General features: G+C 47.2%; 1 protein-coding gene across 1 annotated transcript; it reads left to right on the top strand.

Moving 5' to 3' along the window:
• Nucleotides 1-572: 572 nt before the first annotated feature.
• On the top strand, nucleotides 573-20,727 carry LOC119218503 (bone morphogenetic protein receptor type-2-like). Its single transcript, XM_037473004.2, has 13 exons — nucleotides 573-1,646; nucleotides 9,153-9,338; nucleotides 9,525-9,704; nucleotides 11,294-11,401; nucleotides 11,529-11,620; nucleotides 13,960-14,190; nucleotides 15,654-15,768; nucleotides 16,625-16,785; nucleotides 16,903-17,050; nucleotides 17,271-17,407; nucleotides 18,007-18,179; nucleotides 18,287-19,602; nucleotides 19,976-20,727. The coding sequence occupies exons 1-13, from the start codon at nucleotides 1,568-1,570 to the stop codon at nucleotides 20,233-20,235; spliced, it is 3,186 nt and encodes a 1,061-aa protein (XP_037328901.2). The 5' UTR covers nucleotides 573-1,567; the 3' UTR covers nucleotides 20,236-20,727.
• Nucleotides 20,728-21,537: the final 810 nt, after the last annotated feature.

The raw sequence follows: 21,537 nt of genomic DNA, 5'->3' as shown, positions 1-21,537 counted from the left end.
CCACCTGCTGTAATGATTCATGTTTTGACTTTTAAAGTCTGGTGCTTTAGGGTTTAAATTCAGTTTAACATTATTTGACCACACAGAGGCAGTAAAGTAACGCTAATAGTTGAATAACCACTGATACATTTAATGACAATCGGAAATAGTAACTTTAAGGAGGTCAAAAAATGAAAAGGGAAAATCATGAGAAAAAACATAACATTGCTGCTACTAGTGTCATAATAATATTAATAACAGTAGTAGAAGCAATTGTAGTAAATATAACGATAACAAGTATTCTAATGTCTGATATTATAGGACTATTGACATGTTTTTAAAAGTTTTGCCTCCCTCTCTGACAAATACCATTACCAAGACATTATAGCACACATATAGAAACAGCACTTCCCCTGCAGGTTACAATGAGATTACTGAAGATATTTCACAGAGCTTGCTCACCATGAGTCAAGCTTAACATTGTTTACGTTAAACTGGAACAAAAATAACCCGCACACTTGCATCGAGTACCTGAAGGCACCATATGCTTCCCGGTTGGTGTTATGTCCACAGTCTGCCGCACAGCGGCGCTGCATCCCCCCGCCTACCTACTGTGTAGGACGGTCCTCCACCCCCAACAGCAACCCGATACCAGAGACGAGCGGTCCAGACAAGCCTGCAAACGAGGCGTTCCCAGCCGCCCTGTCTGTCTGTCTGCCTGCCCAGCGGAGATCCAAAGCGTCAATGCCAAACGCCGCCGACTGCCTCGGGGAAGATCAAACCAAGAGATATCCAATTCCTCACCCCATCGTCTGTCAGAATGGGTGTAAAAATCTCCGCCCGCCGCAAAACAGAAAAAGCTCACTGTTGGCGCCGTTGACTTGTGTTTTTTTTTCTCCCGATCCTCAGCGGAGATGAAATGAGACGGGACGCGGAGAACTAACTGGCTAGCTGATAGGCTAACATCGGTGAGCGTCTGTAGCAGACAGCTTGTGACCTAACCGAGCTAACTGGCTAACGATTTTTTGCCGAATTCCCCACTGGTGTCGAAAGGGTGGACTCTTTTTAAAAATATATATATGTATTTAAGCGTCTGGCTTACAATGGTCTGCGTTTACACCAACTAGTTGTGCGACGGCTATTTTTTGCACTATTTATCTTCTTTGGCCAAGTTTTTTAGCACCAGACAGTCTCCCCCCCCCCCCCCCGAGGCAGCTAGCATGCGAGCTAGCAGACATGGACGTCGTCGGCTGGCTAGTTGTAGACGGCAGATCCGGCAAAGGCGTTAGCTGCTTGGGGCATCTGTCCGGTCCGTGCGGGGGTCGATAACGGGACCAACTTTTACCGGCGGTAAATGGGACTTATCAATACACGTACGCCAAATACAACCACGCTCCGTTTTTTTGTTTTGTTTTCCACATATGTATTAAATGTTTCCCGTGGCTGAGAACTCTGTTCAAGTTATTGAGCTGACGTGAAGAGGGAAAAAAGGGTTGAAAAAAAGACAGTGGCGCCCGCGAAACAAGAGGACCAGAAGGAAGTAGAAGAAGACTCGAACTAGGAGACCAACGTCTGGCCGTGCGCTGTCATGGCCGTGGGCCAAATCACGATGAAATCACTCGCTAAATGTGGGTTCTGCCTGACGATTCTCCTGACTTCTGTTGCCGGTAAGTGGCTTATTGGGGAATTGTTATTTTGTATTCTATTTGAAAGAGGTAAATGTACTTCTCATGAATATTTGATGCTTACCCCTTTGGGCTGCTGCCTGTGTCTGGTCCGCTCAGCCTGCTTTGGTGGGGATGGTGTGGCTTGATTTTAAATCAGCCAATATTCAAAATATGCGTAACATAATGATTGTGTATGTCGTGCAGATTGTCCTCATTATAGATCCTTTTTTCCTCCCCACATGTTCCTATCCGTTCCCCCCTTTTTTAACAATCTTGTTATCCCTCTGGCTCAATTTCTGCAGTGGTCTGCATAGGTCAAACCTCCTTAGACACAGAAGCGAGTAGCGGAGCTGAGACCCTGCTCCCCTTTCTCCCCCTCATCGTTCTGTGTACAAAGGCCTGGAAAAACACTGCCCAACATACCGCAGTCCCGTCCCCCCCCCCTCCCTTCTGCCAAGTTGTGCCCCTGTTTAAGACTTTTGGGCTGAAGCCAGGCTTCTGTGAGACCTTGAGCATGATAAGATAGGAGCCCTGGGCTGCACAAGGGATGGAGGAGCGGTGTGTCAGAGAGGGGGGGTCATGAGAGAGGGGGGGGGTTGGAATGTGTGGGAAGACAGGAAAGGTATTTTACAAGATGGGTCAGTTAGGTGATAGAAGTTTAATGTGCGTGCGTGAGGCCTGGTCCGCCTGTCAGTCACGTGAAATGGCTTCTTAATAATGGTGTGTGTGTGTGAGAGAGAGGGTTGTTTTTGTAACTATTTCTTTTGAGAGAGTGATGTTTGTGTTGGCACAGAATTTAAATGAACAGGTTACATCCAACAGACAAGTGTCTTTTTTTTAATTTTGGATTTACGCTTTGATAAAGAATGCACAGCGAGGACTGTTGTTGTTGTTGTTGTTTTTCTATCCTTGGATTTAGGAGGTGGAACAAAAACAGAAGGGAAGTCTGCTGCTTTTAACCTGAAGTGAGTAGATGAGTCAGGCAAAGGAGTGATTCAGCCGATACAGCGGGACACGATGCATTTACCGGGGAGATGTGTGGGGGGGTGGCGGATGGCGGTTGGAGAGTTGATCTATTATTTTCAGTCCAAACAGAAACATTCAGCAGAACTTTTTTTATTCAACATTTTATTCACCTCCTATCCTCCCATCAGCTTTTACCTCTAGTTAGTTAGTGCGTAGGTGTCCACCAAAACGGATGCTTCCTTTCGGCGTGACCTGTTCAGTAGGTATGTTTAGATCCTCACAACCCAAACAATCCTCCCCGGGTAGAGATTGACTTGTAGCGCCACAAGGCCCCATATTAAGGGCCCCATTATCCCAGGTGAGCTGGAGGCTTCTGAGGGTCTCCAACAAGGATTAAAGAAGTCCTATACTTGGAGCACCAAAAAGAAAATGGATTTTATTTATTGCAAATTAAGGGAAATGAGAGCAAGTTTTTAGCTGTGGTTCAATTGGCATTTAATCAGCGATATGTTAAATGACGACCGCATTTAGGATGATTCCGGATAGCTAGAATGCCGAGCACGAGGCCCGCTCAGGAATTTACCCCGGGTGACGTCTCAGCTGAGGCAGTTTGAGACCCTGAAACAAAGGGCTGAGATCTGCTTTATGTATTTATGGGTTGCAACACTGATGGTACAGGACGCGGCGCTTTTCGGAAAGTTCCGCTGCATATTTGGAGAATTTGTACGAACGTCCTCGACGGTTGAAGCCGAAAAGGTGTTAGCCGCGGCGAGTTTAGCGCCTTTAGCTGATGCAGTTGCATTATGGGTCAAGTAAGGCGTTAGGTTAGTCAAAAAGAGACTGTGGGATAATAAAAAAAAAAAAATTTGGTTGTTCAGAGATTTGCGATCATCATTTCTATATTTTTTATTTTATAAGTCGTGCAATGCTAAATCAGTAGTGCTCTTTTTATTGGACCTTCACTGTCAATGAAATGGTCCAAGAAAGGTGACTGCTTCACAAATCTGGTGTTGTCCGACTAACTATTCAGAAACCAAAAACATATCAGTTTGTAAAGGATGCCTCCGTCGTATGCTGTTCACTATAATTCCAGCCAACGTTTACCTTCGTCATCCATTGAGTGTTTCAATCAACAACATTGATTTGCCCAAATCCACCCCACCTACCCACAAACACAGAGCCGTACCACCTTAAGCTCTCCGGGCCCGTCTGCTGTCTCTAAATCACAGTCTGTGTCCTCCTATAAATACCACAAGGCCGGTAAATGGCTTAAAGTGGTTCGTAAAAAATGCTAAAATCAGTTGTCCAACCAACAAGCGTGTAGAATCGGAAATAGATGTAATACAATTTAGACCGGAAATCAAGCAGTTGTTTCAGACGCCGAAGGATTACAAAAAGCACGGCACCCACGTTTGGCTCCGCAACATTCTGCACTCTGTCCACATCTTTTTCTTTGGCGAGATGGAATGACACTAACTGCAGGAACAAACAGACCGGTAGATGCCAGAGAGGGAGGGGAGGGGGGGGGGGGGGGGTGTTTTGCTCCCTAATAACAGCTAGCCTGGTACGCTATTAGATTAAAAAAATCAATGTCCGCGTTTCTTCGTACCTTGGTTTGAGTTGTGAGTAAAGGTAAAAAATAAAAATTACGGGGAATAAAAATGCAGGATTACAATAGGACAGTGTTCAGCCGAGGCCTTCTGCTTTGGCAAAGAGGGGAAATTAGTGGATGTTGTAGAAAACAAAAGGTGCAGCTTTGAGATGGTAAGTCAGGGTGACAGCCTCTGATTAGCACAGAAAAGTCTTAACCAGCAGAGACAACGAGTCCAGAGTGCACAAAAGACCCCAAATGACGCTCCAAGTGTGGATGAGCTTTTTTTTAAAGTATTTTCACGGTTAAATGCTTTCTAAAAATATTAGTCTTATCACTTCAATCATTTGTTGTTATATCTTCGGACATGTTTTTTTATTTTTGTGCTATTAGGCCTTTAATGCACAATATCATTCCAGCTGAAACATAGGATTAAGATGGTGTGTTTGTGTGTTTAACCGTGGCGTTTAACACTTGAACTGCTTTCCTGTGTTATTTGTAGCCCCGAGTATCACTTATTTATTATGGGATGCCTACAGCTTGGAATCCAGAGCACCCAGACGGACGTAGTATGAGCTGCTCATTCAATTTTTAGGAGCGGCGTCCCAGTTCGGATGTTTGAACACACTTGGCAGCAGGATAAAGGGATGCATTCTAATATTCTACAGCAAATAAAAGTTAACAGGTCTCCCCTCATTAAGTTTTTTTTAATTATTTAAATATAAAATAAAGAAAGAAAAGGTTCCATAGGTGCTGGTGGGGTGACTGTTAAGGATCGGCCTATTTTCCCCAATAACGCAACAACAGATCAGCGTTGACGTTGAGATGAAGGAAGTTTTTTTTGTGAGAAACTTAAATACAGTTGTGAAATGGATATTAGAAATGGAATTATGTTGAACTGAATTAGGAATTGAGAAAAGGGGAATGTGCCCCATAATACTTCTAAAAGCCCAGTGCAGCACTGTGACTTTTTACCGCTAAGCTCTCCAGAACCGCAAAGAGAAATTCAGTTTCAATGTTCAAAAATACCTTCCCACGCGTTTTACTCGACAATCGACTCCTCGTCTTGATTGTTTTAGCTCTCCTGTTTTTTGTTTTATTTCTTACCACAAGGCCTTGGTTGACGGGAGCGGTCTGCTCCCCCTGAACAGGTGAAGCCCCGTCATGCCAGACAACCGCCGGCTGCGCAGCCTGTCGAGCTACTCTGTCACCGCAGCGAAGCAGCGGCTGTTCCCTTATTCAACGAGGAAGAGACCTCGCCATAAACAAAGCCCAAATTCAGACGCCGCTTGACACCCAACTTTTGCTTGCTCAGAAATAATCAGAGATTATCCCCCCCCCCCCCCCGCCCCCACCCGTCCCCAGTGGTGGGACGGGGTACACAACCCCGCGCCGTCATCTGTGTTTTCATGGCATATTTGGGAAAGTTGAGGTATAAGAGGGGAGGGAAGGGGAGGGGTACATTCTGTGTAAATGCATCGTGGTCAATAATGGAGGGCGCTAAGCTTTGAGGGATAGCGTAAGCCTCAGGATTAGCATAACTGTACCAGACTCAGACAGATCCAGACTGAGTGGTGGTGTTTTTGAGAGGGGGGCTGGTGGGGGGGGGGCAGTCCTGAGGCAACAGATGGGACAGATTAAAGCCCACTCAGGCCATTTTGACCCCTCCACCCCCCACATCTTTAAAACTTGACTTGGGGAAAATTGGGGGTGTCAGCAAATACTCCAGAAACACATCCGTACAAGCGTGCACCCAAGAAACAGCAGGTCGCAGGTACGACTAGGGCTGACACCTGCCTCCGTGCCCCCCGTCCACTCTATCCCCCCGTGTCCCTGCCTCCAATCCTGGACTCAAACTCGGAACCGGTTGCTGGTAGAGACTGTTTTTAATCAAATCTAAGAGCGCTGCATCTTTTATCTCTCCCGATGGGCCTTGGCAGCCAGATTAGATCGCTGTTGTTTTTTAGCAGCAAGGGCTGAGGTGGAAGGGGAAAGACTGGAAGTGGGAGGGTGCACTGAAGGCCAATTGGGGGAGGAGGCTTAGAGGGGGGGAGGGGGGGAGATTAGCAAATAACTGGGCCATGGGTAAACACTGAGCAGTGCCCACCGTTATCCAATGAACAGGCTCGGGGCAGAAAACTACTCCGAGGCCTTTTGATATGACTTCCCTCGCTCTCCCCCTTCTCCCCTCTCTCCCTCTCTCTCGCTACACTGGCCTTGCCTGCATACTCTGACCCACAATCCCAAACCCTGCAGTGCAAGCCATGATCGCTCCACCGGTCAGAACCGGGGACAGAGGCCCCGCCACGTCCAATCAGAGGTAAATAAAAGAGATTGGCGTCCAACCGGAAATGGCTCGCAAAAGGAAAACGAGATTGTCAGTGGAGACGGCCGAGCGCGGCGGGCCTAGCGGAGTGGCAGACGAACCAATGAAACATGACTAAAGGAGTGCTCCCGGGACTCTGATTTCAAATGCGCAAAGCCCAGTTGAGAGTGCCGGAGGTTAGAGCTCCATCCCATGCGGCTCTGTGTTGCTTAGCGTTTCACATGTTTTGTGTTATTTGGGATGAAACAAATACCAAAGATGTTTTTATTGTTCATATATTATTTACTATAATTAAATTCCAATTCCCATGTACTCAACATAGTCCTTTTGTTAGTTTTATTCAACAAAGTCCCCCCTCTGTAGTTATTCTATATTGATGTGAAAACTTTAACATTCCCCCCAATATTGAGATTGTACAATATTAGAATTGACTGACTATTTAGTAAATCAAAGCCCCATTAGCGCTCTGCTGCTCACACTTGAAAGAATTTCCTTAAACAATTTCCAGATAGAACTCCAGACGTTACGTCCTTTTTTTATATGCAGTGTCTGCTTCCTTTTTGCGAGGAGGCTCTGTGAGACCAGGTATCATTATTGGGGTTTCTCCATTTCATAGCCCTGAACTGTAGGTGAACACATTAATAATTTATGTCGGCTCACTGTATCTGGCCAGCTTTGAGGGGAAAGCGGAGATACTGGATTTGTGTTTTCCGATCCTGGTTTGTAAGGTTTGTCCGGCAGTCCGTGGGTGTTGTCTCCGGCTCTGCACTTCCTTTGATTGTTTATTTTATGTTTCTCCTCCTGCGATGGAGTTCCTCTACGCCTTGTCCTCACTTCTGCAGCCCTCCTGTACTCCCGCGGTGTGGATAATAAGAAAGGAAGCTTGGCTGAGGTGGACGTGATCATTGTTAAAGCCAAAGCCTACTGCTGATGATAGCAATAGCGATTTAAGATAACGTTAGCTTCTTGAACATTGGTTGAAAATGCTGTTTTAACTTGTTTGCATGAAGGACTGTCACAGGATTATGTATGTACTATAATGTCTTATCGTAGAATGCACGGACACAACCTCAAAGATGTAATGTTTTCGATTCATCGTCATTAAGAGACTGAATGGCAGGATGTTGCCAATAATGGATTTTATGGAGTTAACTGCCATTCTTAGTTAACAAAGCCAGAGAGTATGTTTTATTCACTAGATTGAGTGGTTCTTTCATATGTGTACATCTTACTCATTCCAATATAAGTTCCAAAGTTTGTTCTCATTTTTAGAAGATGTACTTGTTTTATGATACTATTTTATCGTTGTGAAGGAATGGTTTTTAAATAAATGCCAATGTTGTCTATTGCAATGATTTCTTGGACAATATATATATCCAGCAATTGTTATTGTGACAGCAGGCTGGCTCTTCTGGGTGACTGATTTGAAATGACCCTTCCTCTGGAAGTAACGCTGTGTTACCAGCATGAGCTAGATGTGCTATTATAACCCTTGTAGCTGACGCTGAAGCAAACAAGCGTTTAATCCACTTCGCTTTTGTTTTTGTTTTTGGAAAGGTTTGGCTGTGTGTATTTAGGGTTGCAAATTTATGATCGGACAACGGCTGTTTGCCCTGTGTCTTCCTTTTAAAATGTTTTAATCAGCTGCCGGAGTCCAATGGTGCAGATCCTCTGTAAGCACCACAGACAGGTTGTGAAAATATAAATGAATATGTGCCACGTCACGTCTCCCCTGTAGTGTTGTGCTTTAATTGTAGAGGTGGTGTTCCTTTTTGGGAAAATCATAGTTCTTTAGTCATTTCAGCTTGCAGTAAAGCGGAGGCAGTTCTCAGAGACGGCAATCTTTTTCTTTTAAATCTGTGGTATTTATTTATCATAGTCTTGATGGAGGGTTATTGTTATTTTCATTGCCTTTCTGAGAACAACTACAGTTGTGTGATAATTGTTCGTTGCATGTATCATCCGCCCCAATCTGACCCCAGCCAGTTTCCTTGTCCAAAGAAAAAGTGAAAATTCCTCCACTTACTTAACCCTCAGTTTGAAGTTCTCGCCCACTCGGCATGAACACAGCGCACCCTCCCCCCCCTCCTCCGTAGGCAGAGTCGGTGGCCCGAGGCCCACAGTAGGCCTGGGGTGGGGGTGGCGGGGGGGGGGTTGATAGCGTTATCTGAGCATGGGAGCAGAGGAGGAAAGCTGGCGCCGAGCCACCGCTTCATCGCGTCACCCTCTGCCCACACAGGCAAGCTTGACCTTGGGGCAGGGCACAGTCAGCCGCCGTCCCTCCACCCCCTCCATAACAGACCCTCCCCCTCAACACCGCCGCCACCCCCTTCCCGGATGAAGGAAGGGAGGAGCTGGGAGTGAGGGGAAACAAGCTAGCACATCGTGTTTACCTTATCTGGAATAGCTGTGTACACAAACAATCTAGCTATTCTCCACGATCAAACTGTCACACGTCAAACATTTCACGTCACATTCTGGCTGTCGGCACTGGTTCCTTCAACAAAAAGCACCTTTTTAAAATGTGTTTTATTATTAAAGTGTGTCACTTCTATGTTTTGATAATAAACAAATGAGCACAGATTCGTATAATTTCCCCGCTCTGCTCTGTCTCCCCCCACAGCGGCGCAGGGCGAGGAGAGGGAGTGCGCCTTCACCGACCAGCACCAGCAGTGGGAGGTGGACCGAGTTGCGGGGGGCGAAGGTCGCGTCTCCCCGGAGAACACCACCATCTACTGCGCCAAGGGCAGCCACTGCTTCGGCCTGTGGGAGAAGAGTCTTCCGGGCGAGGTGCGACTGGTCAAACAAGGTACGACCTGGAGCGATCCTTGAATTCACAACCTGTGACACTGTTGTCTGGGGGGAGGGTGTCACATTTCTACTGTTCCAAGCACTTCTGCAGCCGTTGTATCCGTTGTATGAGGAGATGTTTAGAAAAATCCCATAAATTGCTGGTCTTCGCGATAATTGTAACCCGTCGCCCCCTCCCTGTCAGGCTGCTGGCCCCACCTGGGCGACCACCATGGTTGCCGCGAAGACCGCTGCGTGGTGACCAACCTCCCGCCGCAGATCCAGAATGGGACGTACCACTTCTGCTGCTGCGGCAGCGACATGTGCAACGTCAACTTCACAGAGGACTTCCCCCTGCCCAGCCCCACGACGGCACAGACACCTTGTAAGAAAAAAAACAATGTAGACACACAATGGATGATATCCAATGGGCTTCTTTTGTAGTGCGTTAACTGTTATTCATGCTACCTCTTTCTTTTATTCAACGGCCGATAGTCAGCTGACCGTCAGAAGCCTCCTGTTGGCAAAAAGTCTTTCGTGTTGTCCTTTCCATAAATATAAAGGGACTCAGGGGTCAGTCTTTAGAAACTCATAACTCCTCTGCCATGTATCGTAAGATAAGTAACTAAAAGGTGAAAATAGTGGCAGAAACCCACACTGTTTTCCTGGAATCCCAAATTATCAATGGCCGGATGTTTGACCTCAGCCCGGTCGCCCCCGTTGTAGCCACTTTCTCTCTCACGCCCTCCTCTTCCTCCGCCCTCGCAGCCGATGATCTCAGCGTGAGTGTGTGTGTGTGTGTGTGTGTCTCAGTAGGGGGCGGTTCTTTATGCATCCTGCCGCACGTTCAACGTCGTCTCTCTGCATTCCTCGGATTACACGCCGTCTGCTCTTGAGTCGGTCTGCTCCCGACGGCGAGACCGACGTCAGCGGAAAGTCGGGGGGGGGAGGAGAGGGCGGTTTGATTGATCGGTGGACCGGCGTGGTCGGGGTTGTGCTTTATCTGTTGTTAGATCCGGTTTGTGCTCTGTTAACTCCCAACATGTCTGGGCAGATTGGTGGCAGTATTATTAGAAGCAGGAAACCGTTGTGTGATCTCGAGCCAAGAAGCTCGGATGATGAAATTCAGGGCTGAAAGGTGAGGAGAGGTAAAGGAAAGTTAACCAATTTAAATACTAGAGGTCTTGATTTTACAGAATAGGTATATTATCTGATTGGAATCATGATTATTATGATTTATTTTTATGTTGCTTAGTTTGAACAACGTTTCATACAACGACTTTACCTTGATTAAAACCACGAACAAATTGTAGCACTTAAATTTTACTTATAATGGCTCTTATCTATAACAAGTTGTAAATCGGGTTATTTGATGAAATTGCACTTTCTTGTTTCTTGTTATTCTTGAGTTTGTATCCGTATAGTTGAAATGCACTTATTGTAAGTCGCTTTGGATAGAAGTGTGTGTGGATAGAAGTGCTAAATGACATGTAATGTAAATGGACTGCAGCTATCGGATAAGAGTAGGGTAGAGTCCCAATGTTTGCCTTTGTGTGAAACTGCCTTTAATAAAATTAGATGTGTGAGGTAGGGCTGTCAAAATTGCTCAAAAATGATATTTGAATATTTGCTTTAAAAAAACACATTCAAGCATATTCGAATATGTGGTTGCTCATTAGACACATCCACAATAGTCAATAACAGGAAAAAGTAATACAACGAGACATAACTACTTGTATAGGTAATTTCTTTTTATTTAACAACATACGTTACATATTTTATTAATTACAATGACATATTAATTCACATTCCAAATTCTGTTTTTAAAAACTATTCAATATAGCCCTAGTGTGAGGTCAGCTGTGGCACTCCTGACTTCCTGTTCACTAATCAAAGTTTCCCACATACAGGTGTTGCACCTTGATATCTACTTTTTGTTTTTGATGTGTCTCCCCCCCTCCTTCTCTCTCGCAGACCCGCGCCCACTGCGCCAGGAGGAGACAATAATCATCGCCCTGGTAACCCTCTCCGTACTGGCTGTGGTTGCCGTGGCAGCCTTCTTCGGTTACCGCATGATGCGCGGTAAGTTGCCATGGTGCATTCAAGGCCGTTTTTTAAAAGCTTTTTCTCTTCAGGAGCAGACTTTGAGAAGATCTCTTTGTGAAATGAGTCCATTTTGTTAAATTGTCTGCTTTGTGTGTGTTCACAGGAGATGGTAAGCAAGGCCTTCACAGCCTGAATATGATGGAGGCCGCAGGCTCCGAGAGCTCTCTGGATCTGGACAATCTGAAGCTACTGGAGGTTAGTGCTCACTTTGTGTTGTCTGTTCCTCTGTCTCTGGGTCCAGACGGGCTCCCCCTGTTAAACACTCTATCACCAGCTCATAGATGGTCTTTTTGACAGCGGTGGCGATGACTCACTTCATCTTTTACACCCTTAAAGTCAAGAGATTTGTTCTCACTGCCCTTCGTTGTGTGAGAGAAACGGCAGTTAAAAGGAGAAACCAAAGTCATAGAGGCCAAAATGCATCAAGGACTTGGGTTACGTTTGCCGTTTCCAATGTGACCTTTTTATCATCCGATCACGGCATTAAGTGACGGGTCAGGGCGCACAGAAATAGTTTTGGTTTTTTTCGCTCACACTGACTGCAGATCCGGAACAACACGATATGGGAGAGCTCATATAGTGATGGGAAGTCGATGGAGTCAGGATGATACTCGGACACAAAGACACAATTGTGGCTAAGGGATTAAAAGGGCAGTACACAAGAGCATGACAGACTTTTAAATTACTTCTTCACTTTTCTCCAAATATAATGACTTCTTCAATCGATGGACACACTACCAAAGCGATACATCGCAATTTCAGTGCTGCTCACACGCTTATTTGACTGGTGAAAGCTGGAGGGAACTCTACAATCTTCTCAAACTGGGCTAATTTTAGCAATCGCGTCGATTCAGGCTCTGAGTTGTAATTACTGCAGTCAAAATTAAGGTATTCAGGACACTGTAGCTCTATCTCTCACAGCGTGACATGCAGAAGAAAACCATGGCAGCCTTGCACGTGTAAACAGCGATTGAGTCCTGTGGCCCGAGCTCAAAGGTGTGTGTGAAACACGTTCTGTAATTCTGGAAGCTGCGGCAGTCTAGTGCCGGCGGCACTATGGAGATCACATGAGATCTTTACAGCAGAGCTGAGCAGAGCAGAGCTCCTTGTGCGCTCATGTTTTTGTTATCTACAATGAAATCCATAATTTCCCGGGTATGCCTGATCGGCATTAGAATTACATACTTGTCATATTTTGAATTCTCAATTCTTTGGGAAAAGCAGGCAGCTCTTGTCATGTTTTTGATATTGTTTTTGAGGGTTAATAAATTGAGCCAGTTTATCGTGTTATTCACCCACGCCCTACCATCTTCAGGTGAATGTTTTACTGTGTGCTGTCTGTATTTTTATGTGTTTATCGTCTCAATGTCATCTTGGAATGAATTACTGAAGAGCCCTTTGGAAGAAAAAAAAGAAGGGAAAAAGAATATTGTTTCACTAATAATAATTCAAACCATTTCAATTTTTTCACAAGCGGTATTTTTCTTGATCACTCATTTTAGTATTCCATATTGTAGCACTTAAATTGTACTTATGGCTCTTATCTATAGCTAGTTGTAAATCGGCTTATTTGCACTTTCTTGTTCTTCTGAGTTTGTATCCCTATGGTTGAAATGCACTGTAAGTCGCTTTGGATAAAAGCGTCAGCTAAATAACATGTAAAGTAGTATTTATTGAATATTATTCATTTATCTATTTATGCAAGTATTAAACGGTTAGACCAAGTGAGGTGTAAAGAGGTTAATAAGTTGCAGATGATAGTTTAGGTCCAAAAACACAGACTGGGTGAGAATCTAGAGCACCTGGCGCAAAACATAGGGCTGCTAAGTATCCAACGGTCATATCATTGTAACACACACACACACAGAGAGGTCTGTCTGTCTCAGGATTCAAGTCTCTGCAGGTTTGTTTTCAGAGTAAAAGGGAGATCAGACGGATGAAAAATGTATGGAGCGCTTTAGAAAAACAAAAAACCAGGACCCCATATTTATATCAACACAGTCCACACAGTATTTCTTGCAAGACGTGTCTTCATTGTTGGATGAAGGCAGTCCATTAGCGCTGAACGTCACAGCGTTGTTGTTTCTCCCCTCTCTCGATGTTTATTGGGCGGATGGCAGAGCGGTATCTGTGGAGGCGGAGGTTCAAGTCAGAGCGCCGTCCTTGGGCCTTATCAAGCGCTCGTTGTTTCACATCCAAACGACGTCTTCCCCAAAGACAAAATAGTCTCTTCTTAGCCAAACAGATAGATATACTTGGAAGATGCAGAGGTGGAAATATTTTTTTTATTTATTTTTTCTTAAGCGGAAGGTTTAGACCTCAATGCCGTGTAATTACAAGATTTGGGTTTGACCCGAGGCCGTTCCAGCAGTTGAACCCAGCTGCTGCCCTGCAACTTCTGCTTTTTTCGATCTCCCCTCCACCTGGCTGTCTTATCTAATTTCACACTGTTTTCTTTTTATGAGACAAGAGAAAAATAAAGGTCTTGAATCACACAAAAAGAGTCTACAAAACGCATCTCCCCTCCTTTCCAGCTGATTGGGCGCGGCAGATACGGCGCCGTCTACGGCGGGTCTCTGGACGAGCGGCCCGTGGCGGTGAAGGTGTTCACGGCGGCCAACCGGCAGAACTTCCTCAACGAGTGCTCCATTTACCGGCTGCCACTGCTGGAACACGACAACATCGCCCGCTTTGTCGCCGCGGACGAGCGGACGGGCCCGGAGGGACGCACGGAGTACCTGCTGGTCATGGAATACTACCCGCATGTGAGTACTGCCGCAGGTAGCCAATCGGCAGGCAGCCACGCCCTGAAGCATCCATCTTTTGACTGTAATTGGACCATGAATGACTAAATGACCACCATGCGTTTTTAAGACTAAAAAACTAGCAATTTTGCTTGAACTCATTTAGAATTTCTACCTGATGGAGTGAGTAGAGTCATTTTTTCATAGACTACCGTACAACCAGAGGAGTTGGGGGCGCCGCCATCTGTGAGTTCCTTCCCCTGTCAGTCATTCTCAACTGCTGCAGAGAGTAGAGAAGGGGTCAGGAGGAGGAAAAAATAAAGAAATAAGTGGGGTTTTGGATTAATGGACCCCAATGATAAGTCATGTATTCACCCAAAAAAAAAAGAACATGCAGCAAAAGGAGACGCTGACTGCCCTACGGCAGCCCCCAGGAACGCTACCATAAATATTAATGTGGAACGTAGCTTTATAATGGAATATATTTGCTTTAAAAGTCAGCGGACCCCGAACAGGCTTATGAACGGAGCCCCTTGTGCATCACAGACCAATGCACTAATGATTATTGTCATGGAAACGCGGTGCAGGACAGGAGACTGAAACACGTAATGCATTCAACAAAATGATAATCTTATTAAAACGAACCGATTTAATGTGATTTTCCTAAGCAGCGGATGTGTGCATTGCTTTGTGATTGCTTGTTTTTGAGAGAAAAGTTTGTGTTTGTTTCTATGTGCGGCGGGGCCGTGGCGATCTTGAATTCATCATCTGAGGGCGATAATTAGGCGAATGAATCATGCACAGCATCATTTCTGGAGTTTCAGCATTGCTCATAGGACATCGTCTTCACTCAGAGTTCAGTTTACACAACCATATCATGGTTCTGAAAAGCCCTGATTCAAGCCATTGAAAGATAAAATGTAATAAACGAGATAATATTTCTACAAGTTGTCAGGCTTCCCCGCCTCCACCCTCCATCCCATCACCTCCGTCACATTGCTCTCTTTGTGGCCTCGGCCTTCACTCTAATAAAAAAAAGTCCTATCTAGCAGAAGAGACTATGAGGAATAGGAGTTAAGTTTCTTTGGAATCTTAATTTACCGAAACAAAAAACCCATGTATTCAACATTGTTCCAAATTCCCATCAGTTACCAATGTCGGAGATGTGCTATAAATTTGGAAATATGGATTTTTTTGTTCAAATTTCATAGAGATCCCTGAAAGAGGATCTTATTAAATGAGGGCCTGTTTCAAATGGAGCCTTGTGGAAAAAAAAAACAACCCCCACCTGTCCCTCCCTACACACACATCCATGGCTGTTACCAGTGGAAACTACAAGTGTCTTCTTCTATCAGATCTTTGAAATGATGCAGCTGGTTAATTTCTATTGGCCTTTTCCCCCCCTCTGCCTTGTTTAACGTCCTTGTGTATATCCATTTGCTTTTGTCACTAACTCTTCCCCCCCCCCCCCGTCCTACCCTCAGGGCTCTCTGAGTCGCTACCTGGGAGTCCAGACCAATGACTGGGTCAACAGCTGCCGTCTCGCTCATTCCGTCACCCGCGGCCTGGCGTACCTGCACACAGAGCTCTTCAAAGGAGGTAAACTTGAGCCGAACACACTCGATTACAGTCACAATTAATTACATAACTGCTCACAGTTTACTTGGGCTCGAGTCTTGTGTGTGTGTGTGTGTGTGTGTGTCCGCTATAACAACCCTGCTGCTCCACGTGGCTCTGTTTGCTTTGGAGCGCTCCGCATTTAAACATGGCGTGTTCAGCCCAGCCCAGGGTATTTATAAACCGACTTCCAAAGCTACAGAGGGCAAAAGAACAAGAGGAAGGGACAAAGTAGGGGGTTGCGACAGGCGAGTATCAACTCGCAGGCTCAAAGTAATCGGTCCCAGGAGGCAGAAGTGACAACTGAGATGAGCCTCAAGACTGCTCCTCCTCGCGCTTTCTTCATCCGTGCAGATAAGAGAGAGGAATGATGACGATTCTGTTTGTTCAGCCGTGAAACAACTTTCCTGCAGTCTAATGTGTTCGGTACAGTCTCCATCCTCCCCCATTTTGCTGCTGCCCCCACCCGCATTATAGTTTAAGGCAGCAGATAACCATGGTGGCTGCTGGACGCCTTCTCCCTCCAATGTGCCCTCTGCTGGGCAGCAAACACACTGCAGGCAGAGACCGCAGTGATCGGGGTCTTAATCCCATTGTTGCAGATTAGATTAAGCAGGTTTTCGTGAGTCTGATCACAGAGCGGCTCGCTTTGCCGAACAATAAGTAATGAGTGGAATGGAAAGCTGTGCGGAGGGGATTTGGCGGCTATTATTGCTCATTTGCAAATGCCACAAAAGGACAAAAGTCCATCTTTTGAGGCATCAACGTTTTTGACGTTTTATGAGGGATAAATCTGCAACGACCCGTTTGTCTTATCCTCATCCTCTTTCCCTTCAAGACCTGTACAAGCCGGCGGTGTCGCACAGGGACCTGAACAGCCGCAACGTCCTGGTCAAGGCGGACGGTGGGTGCGTCATCATCGACTTTGGCCTGTCCATGAAGCTGACAGGGAACCGGCCGGCGCGCCACGGCGAGGAGGAGAGCACGGCCATCAGCGAGGTGAGTGTTAGGGCGTCTTTCGAAACTCTCGTCTCCCTTGCTTCCTAGTCGTGACTCACCCTCTCCCTCCTCAACCTTTTTTGTTTTTTTTGTTTTCCCTTCGGCTCGGTCCGCCAGGTGGGGACAATCCGCTACATGGCCCCAGAGGTCCTGGAAGGGGCGGTGAACCTGAGGGACTGCGAGTCGGCGCTGAAGCAGGTGGACATGTACGCCCTGGGCCTGATCTACTGGGAGACCTTCATGAGGTGCACTGACCTCTTCCCTGGTGAGAGACACACAGAGACAGATACACACATGTTCGTAGTTTTTTGTTTTTGTGTCCAGCAAACAGCACTGAAAATGTAAGCCTCTTCTACGCGGCAGAAGGCACAAAGCCTTTAAATACACATTTGTGTTATTTGGGCAAAGCAGACCCCAAAATGCAAGTCAGTAATAAATATTTCTGCCCCGTGGAGAGAAAAAAACGTCCTTGTCTTCATGTCCAGGAGAGTCTGTGCCAGAGTACCAGATGGCCTTCCAGGCGGAGGCAGGGAACCACCCAACGTTTGAGGACATGCAGGTCCTGGTTTCTAGGGAGAAGCAGCGGCCCAAATTCCCTGAGGCCTGGAAAGAGAACAGTTTGGTGCGTTGTGTTTGTGTGTGTGTGTGTGTGTGCGTGTGATGTTGTCAAAGAACTGTGTATATCTAGTCGCAAAAAAAAGGATCAGCACAAAAGCTCAATCAAGTATAACTTGTAAAGTTCCCATATCACGTTTTTATTGTCGATCATACTAAATGCCAATCCTTGATCAGATACAGATCTCTTTAGATTATAGCAGCTGGTCTGCAAGGCTCCAGGTTATTTTTTTGTTTTTGCCTGTATCCCAAAAATCATTTAAAGCGCTCTGAAAACAGTAGTCCTCAATAGTGTTTCTTCATAAAGAAATCTATAATATCTACTTATGTTCTCTCCTGCACTACATTTTACAAGAGAACATTTAAAAAAATCTGTTAAATCTTCTAAAATTCCTCATTTCTGCAGATGGTGGAATCTTCCATATGTTCAAGCTATGAAATTCTCTGTCATGGTATAAATTAGTTTGTTGAGCTTAAAATTTATAGCAATACATTCCCATTCCCTCTTTAAGAGATGGGAGGGCAACCACACCCAGGAGCTGTTTCTATAGCGACGAGTGTGATCGTGGTGCATTTCGTTGAATATCCAAACCGTGTCCCCTGCAGGCGGTCCGCTCTCTGAAAGAGACCATGGAGGACTGCTGGGACCAGGACGCTGAGGCCCGCCTCACGGCCCAGTGTGCCGAGGAGCGCCTGGCCGAGCTGCTCGTCATATGGGACCGCTCCAAGTCGGTCAGCCCCACGCTGAACCCCATGTCCACCACGCTGCACAACGAGAGGTAGGCTTGGACCCGGAGCGGTGTCCGACACTACGCCACTTCTTTTCTGAACGTCGCCCCTTTAACCCTTCTGGGTCTTTTTCTTCTTTGCCCTCTTTTCCTGGCAGAAACCGCATGACGCCGCGGTCGGGCCCGTACGCGGACCAGACGTCCACCTACATCGAGGAGAACGAGGGCGTCGCCAAGAACACGCAGGCCGACGGCGCCGGCTCGGCTGGCGGCCGCGCTGGGACCGGAGAGAGGAACCGGAACTCCATCAACCAGGAGCGCCAGCAGCACGCCCACACCCGCCTACCCAGCCCAGAGGGCAGCAGCACAAGCGCCGGCCTCAGGGGAAGCCCCTCAACCTCCACCACGACCACCACCATCGTCTCCGACTCAGAGGGCCCCGCGGGGACTGCCCCCGGGCCCGTCTGCCTCCACCTGACCCAGGAGGACCTGGAGACTACCAAGCTGGACCCGAAGGAGGTCGACAAGAATCTGAAGGAGAGCTCCGACGAGAACCTGATGGAGCACTCGCAGAAGCAGTTCTGCTTCCCAGACCCGCTGAGCCCCGGCAGCTCCAGCCTCCTCTACCCGCTCATCAAGATGGCGAGCGAGGCTGCGGGCGCCTCGGAGGCCGCCGCCGACCCCATGCCCGCTGCTATCTTCCCGCTGCCCAAGCAGCAGAACTTGCCCAAGAGGCCGTCCAGCCTGCCGCTGCGCACCAAGCCCGCCAAGAAAGAGTCGTCGTCGTCCTCGCTGAGGTTCAAGTTTGGCCGCTCTGGGAAGTCCAACCTGCGGCAGGTGGAGGGGACAAAGATGAACATTGCCGCAGTGGCGGGCGCCAACGCGGAGCTGGAGGCTCACCGGGGCGGCGGCACCAACAACACGGCCGCCCTCCGCAACGCGCACGTCAACAGCGGCAACGCTCAGGGGCACGCCGGGGCCCCGGGCATGGTTGCGGGCGAGGCGACGGGTTTCGGGGGATCGAGCATGATCCAGAACGGGTCGGGAGCGCTGCGGTCCGACGACGGCCGCCTGAGCCTCGGCGTCATCACGGCGAGCCCCGACGAGCACGAGCCGCTCCTGAGCCGCGAGCGGGAACGGCCCGACCCGAGGGAAGCGGCCGCGGCGAGCGCCGCGGCCCTCCGCTCGGCCCGCACCAACACAAACAACAACAACAGCAACACCGGCCGCGGTGGGGGGGGCGGGGAGAGCGGAGGAGAGAGCGACGCGGGAGAGGAGGAAGGGGGAGAGGTGGGGAGCAGGGAGACAGCGGGGGAGAGTTCTGGGTCGGGGTCCGGCCTCGCCGCCACCCCCCAGCGTGAAGCTGCAGTCGCCATGAGGGGGGAGGCACTGCTCCGGCAGCCCAGAGCCCGCCGGCCCGAGAGACCCAACTCGCTGGACCTGTCCTTCACCACGCAGGACTTGAGCTCACTAGGTGACACCACACACCTCGCATGAGACGTTTTCACTCATTTTGATTTGCTATTTGAGCTATTAAATATAGGAAGCAGCGCATATTCTTTTTTTAAGTGCGTTGAACCACCCTGAATTATAAAATGATACGTCGAATAGAGCGATGCATTCAGGGAAATGTACGGCCCAACTACAGGGGATATCGGCTGCTTCTGTGTGGACCATTCTTGTTTTTGATTTGGCGTTTAAAAAGATACTATTTTTCCAAATGTGACACCAAATTGACTTTTTTAAATAGACTTCAAACAACAAACTTGCATGTCCACTTACAGGTATTGAAAATGTATTCATGTAAAAAGCTGCAGGGACTGATCAGTGTCCTCCATGTCTTCCAGGGGAGGGCTTGGTCCAGCCGGACGGCGCCTTCGGGCCGGGCGGCGACAAGATCAAGAAGCGCGTCAAAACGCCATACTCCCTGAAGAAGTGGCGGCCCACCACGTGGGTCATCTCCACGGAGGCCAGGGGGCCCGAGGTCAACAACAACGGGTCATCCCGCGCTCCGGCCCCTCACGGCCAGAGCCGGCCCAAGTCCAGTTCGGCCATCTACCTGCGGGGGGGCGGCATGGCCGGCGGGCCGGGCGACACGCATGTGTGAGAGAGAAAGAAAAAAAAAAAACGCAGACTCTCTGACAAAGACTTGAGGAGGGCAATAAAGAAAAAAGTAGTAACAATCAGAGTCTGCTGAGCTCCCTGCCTCTCGGCTCAGCAACAGGAAGCTCCCGGAGCGAGTCGTCAAACAGTCAGAGTGCGATTGTGTACAGTCCTTTGGTCCGTCTCACTGCTGTGTGTCTTTCTGATGATGGCATTGCTTTAAATGGAATCTAGCTATGCAGCGTTCTCATCCGCTTCTGTTTTACAACATGTTTGATTAATCTCCCTTTTGTTTGTTTTAGCTGTTGCTGTGGATGTTTTTTAATTATTATTTTTTTACCATGTTTCGTCCTTATGAGTGTATAGCAATGTTTTTGATTTATTTTCCTTTCCCATGTGCACTTTGAGCCGACTAAAATCAGTGTTTAGAAAAGCCCCGTCTGTTGTGACCACAACAAGAATTGGTCTCTAAACTTAAAAAGAAGAAGAAGAAGAAGTAGAAAAAAAGGCGAAGTCAAACAATCAATCCTTTCAATCGCTCTCGTTTGCTTCATCAAACATGTTCAGGGGCGCACTCGGTAAAAGAACATTTGGCGGTCTTAAAAGATGGCTACAAACTACTCAAAATTCTTATCTTTTTTCCTCCATTTTGTATGCAATACCAATTTTATTTTGCCCTTGTATCAAATTTGTTACTTTTTTAATTTTTTTAAATGTGCAATAGGATTTAGCTTTTTAGAACGCTTTTAATGTTTTTATTGCTTTGGTTCCTTTCAGTTCTTGTTTCAATCCCTGTCGTTATTTTTGATGCGTTATTCTCTGTTGCACTTATGAATTGTCACAATCATTTTGTGAAACAATCCACCGTACACTATCAAACCTCCACCCTCCCCCTTGACTTCAGAGAAACGGATGACAATCCTCTTTCCTTCTTCTCTGGACTATTGCTCGTGGATGGCAGGGGGTTTGTGGCACAAACATTTACAATCAACCCCTAAGCTGACTGGAAGAAGAAAATAAATGAAAGTGGTTTTCATGGAACTCCCCCTGCTTGCACAATGGGTCCTTCAAATGCTATGATTCACCGGAATCAACCTACGGAGGGATCTGTTACAGCGGACCTGCTCCCCATCACCTGACCTCACTGTGGACTCTTGTGTCATGTGACTAAAACACTAAGAAAAGCCCTGATTCTGCTCCTGAAACCCTTGTCGGACAAAAAAACAAACTAAACTAAAAGAAACCAACCCCGCCTTTCTGATGCACGCTGAATTATTATTTCTGCTTCTCGTGTCATCCCCGGACG

This window comes from Pungitius pungitius, chromosome 3 (assembly GCF_949316345.1).
Source record: "Pungitius pungitius chromosome 3, fPunPun2.1, whole genome shotgun sequence".
Taxonomy (NCBI): domain Eukaryota; kingdom Metazoa; phylum Chordata; class Actinopteri; order Perciformes; family Gasterosteidae; genus Pungitius; species Pungitius pungitius.
This window is presented reverse-complemented; position numbering and strand designations above follow the sequence as displayed.

Excerpts from the sequence above, each read along its gene's own strand:
- LOC119218503 (XM_037473004.2), top strand. The coding sequence starts at position 1,568 with ATGGCCGTGGGCCAAATCACGATGAAATCACTCGCTAAATGTGGGTTC. Across the intron at positions 1,647-9,152 it reads TCTCCTGACTTCTGTTGCCG|CGGCGCAGGGCGAGGAGAGG; the intron begins GTAAGTGGCTTA and ends CTCCCCCCACAG. Across the intron at positions 9,339-9,524 it reads GGTGCGACTGGTCAAACAAG|GCTGCTGGCCCCACCTGGGC; the intron begins GTACGACCTGGA and ends CCTCCCTGTCAG.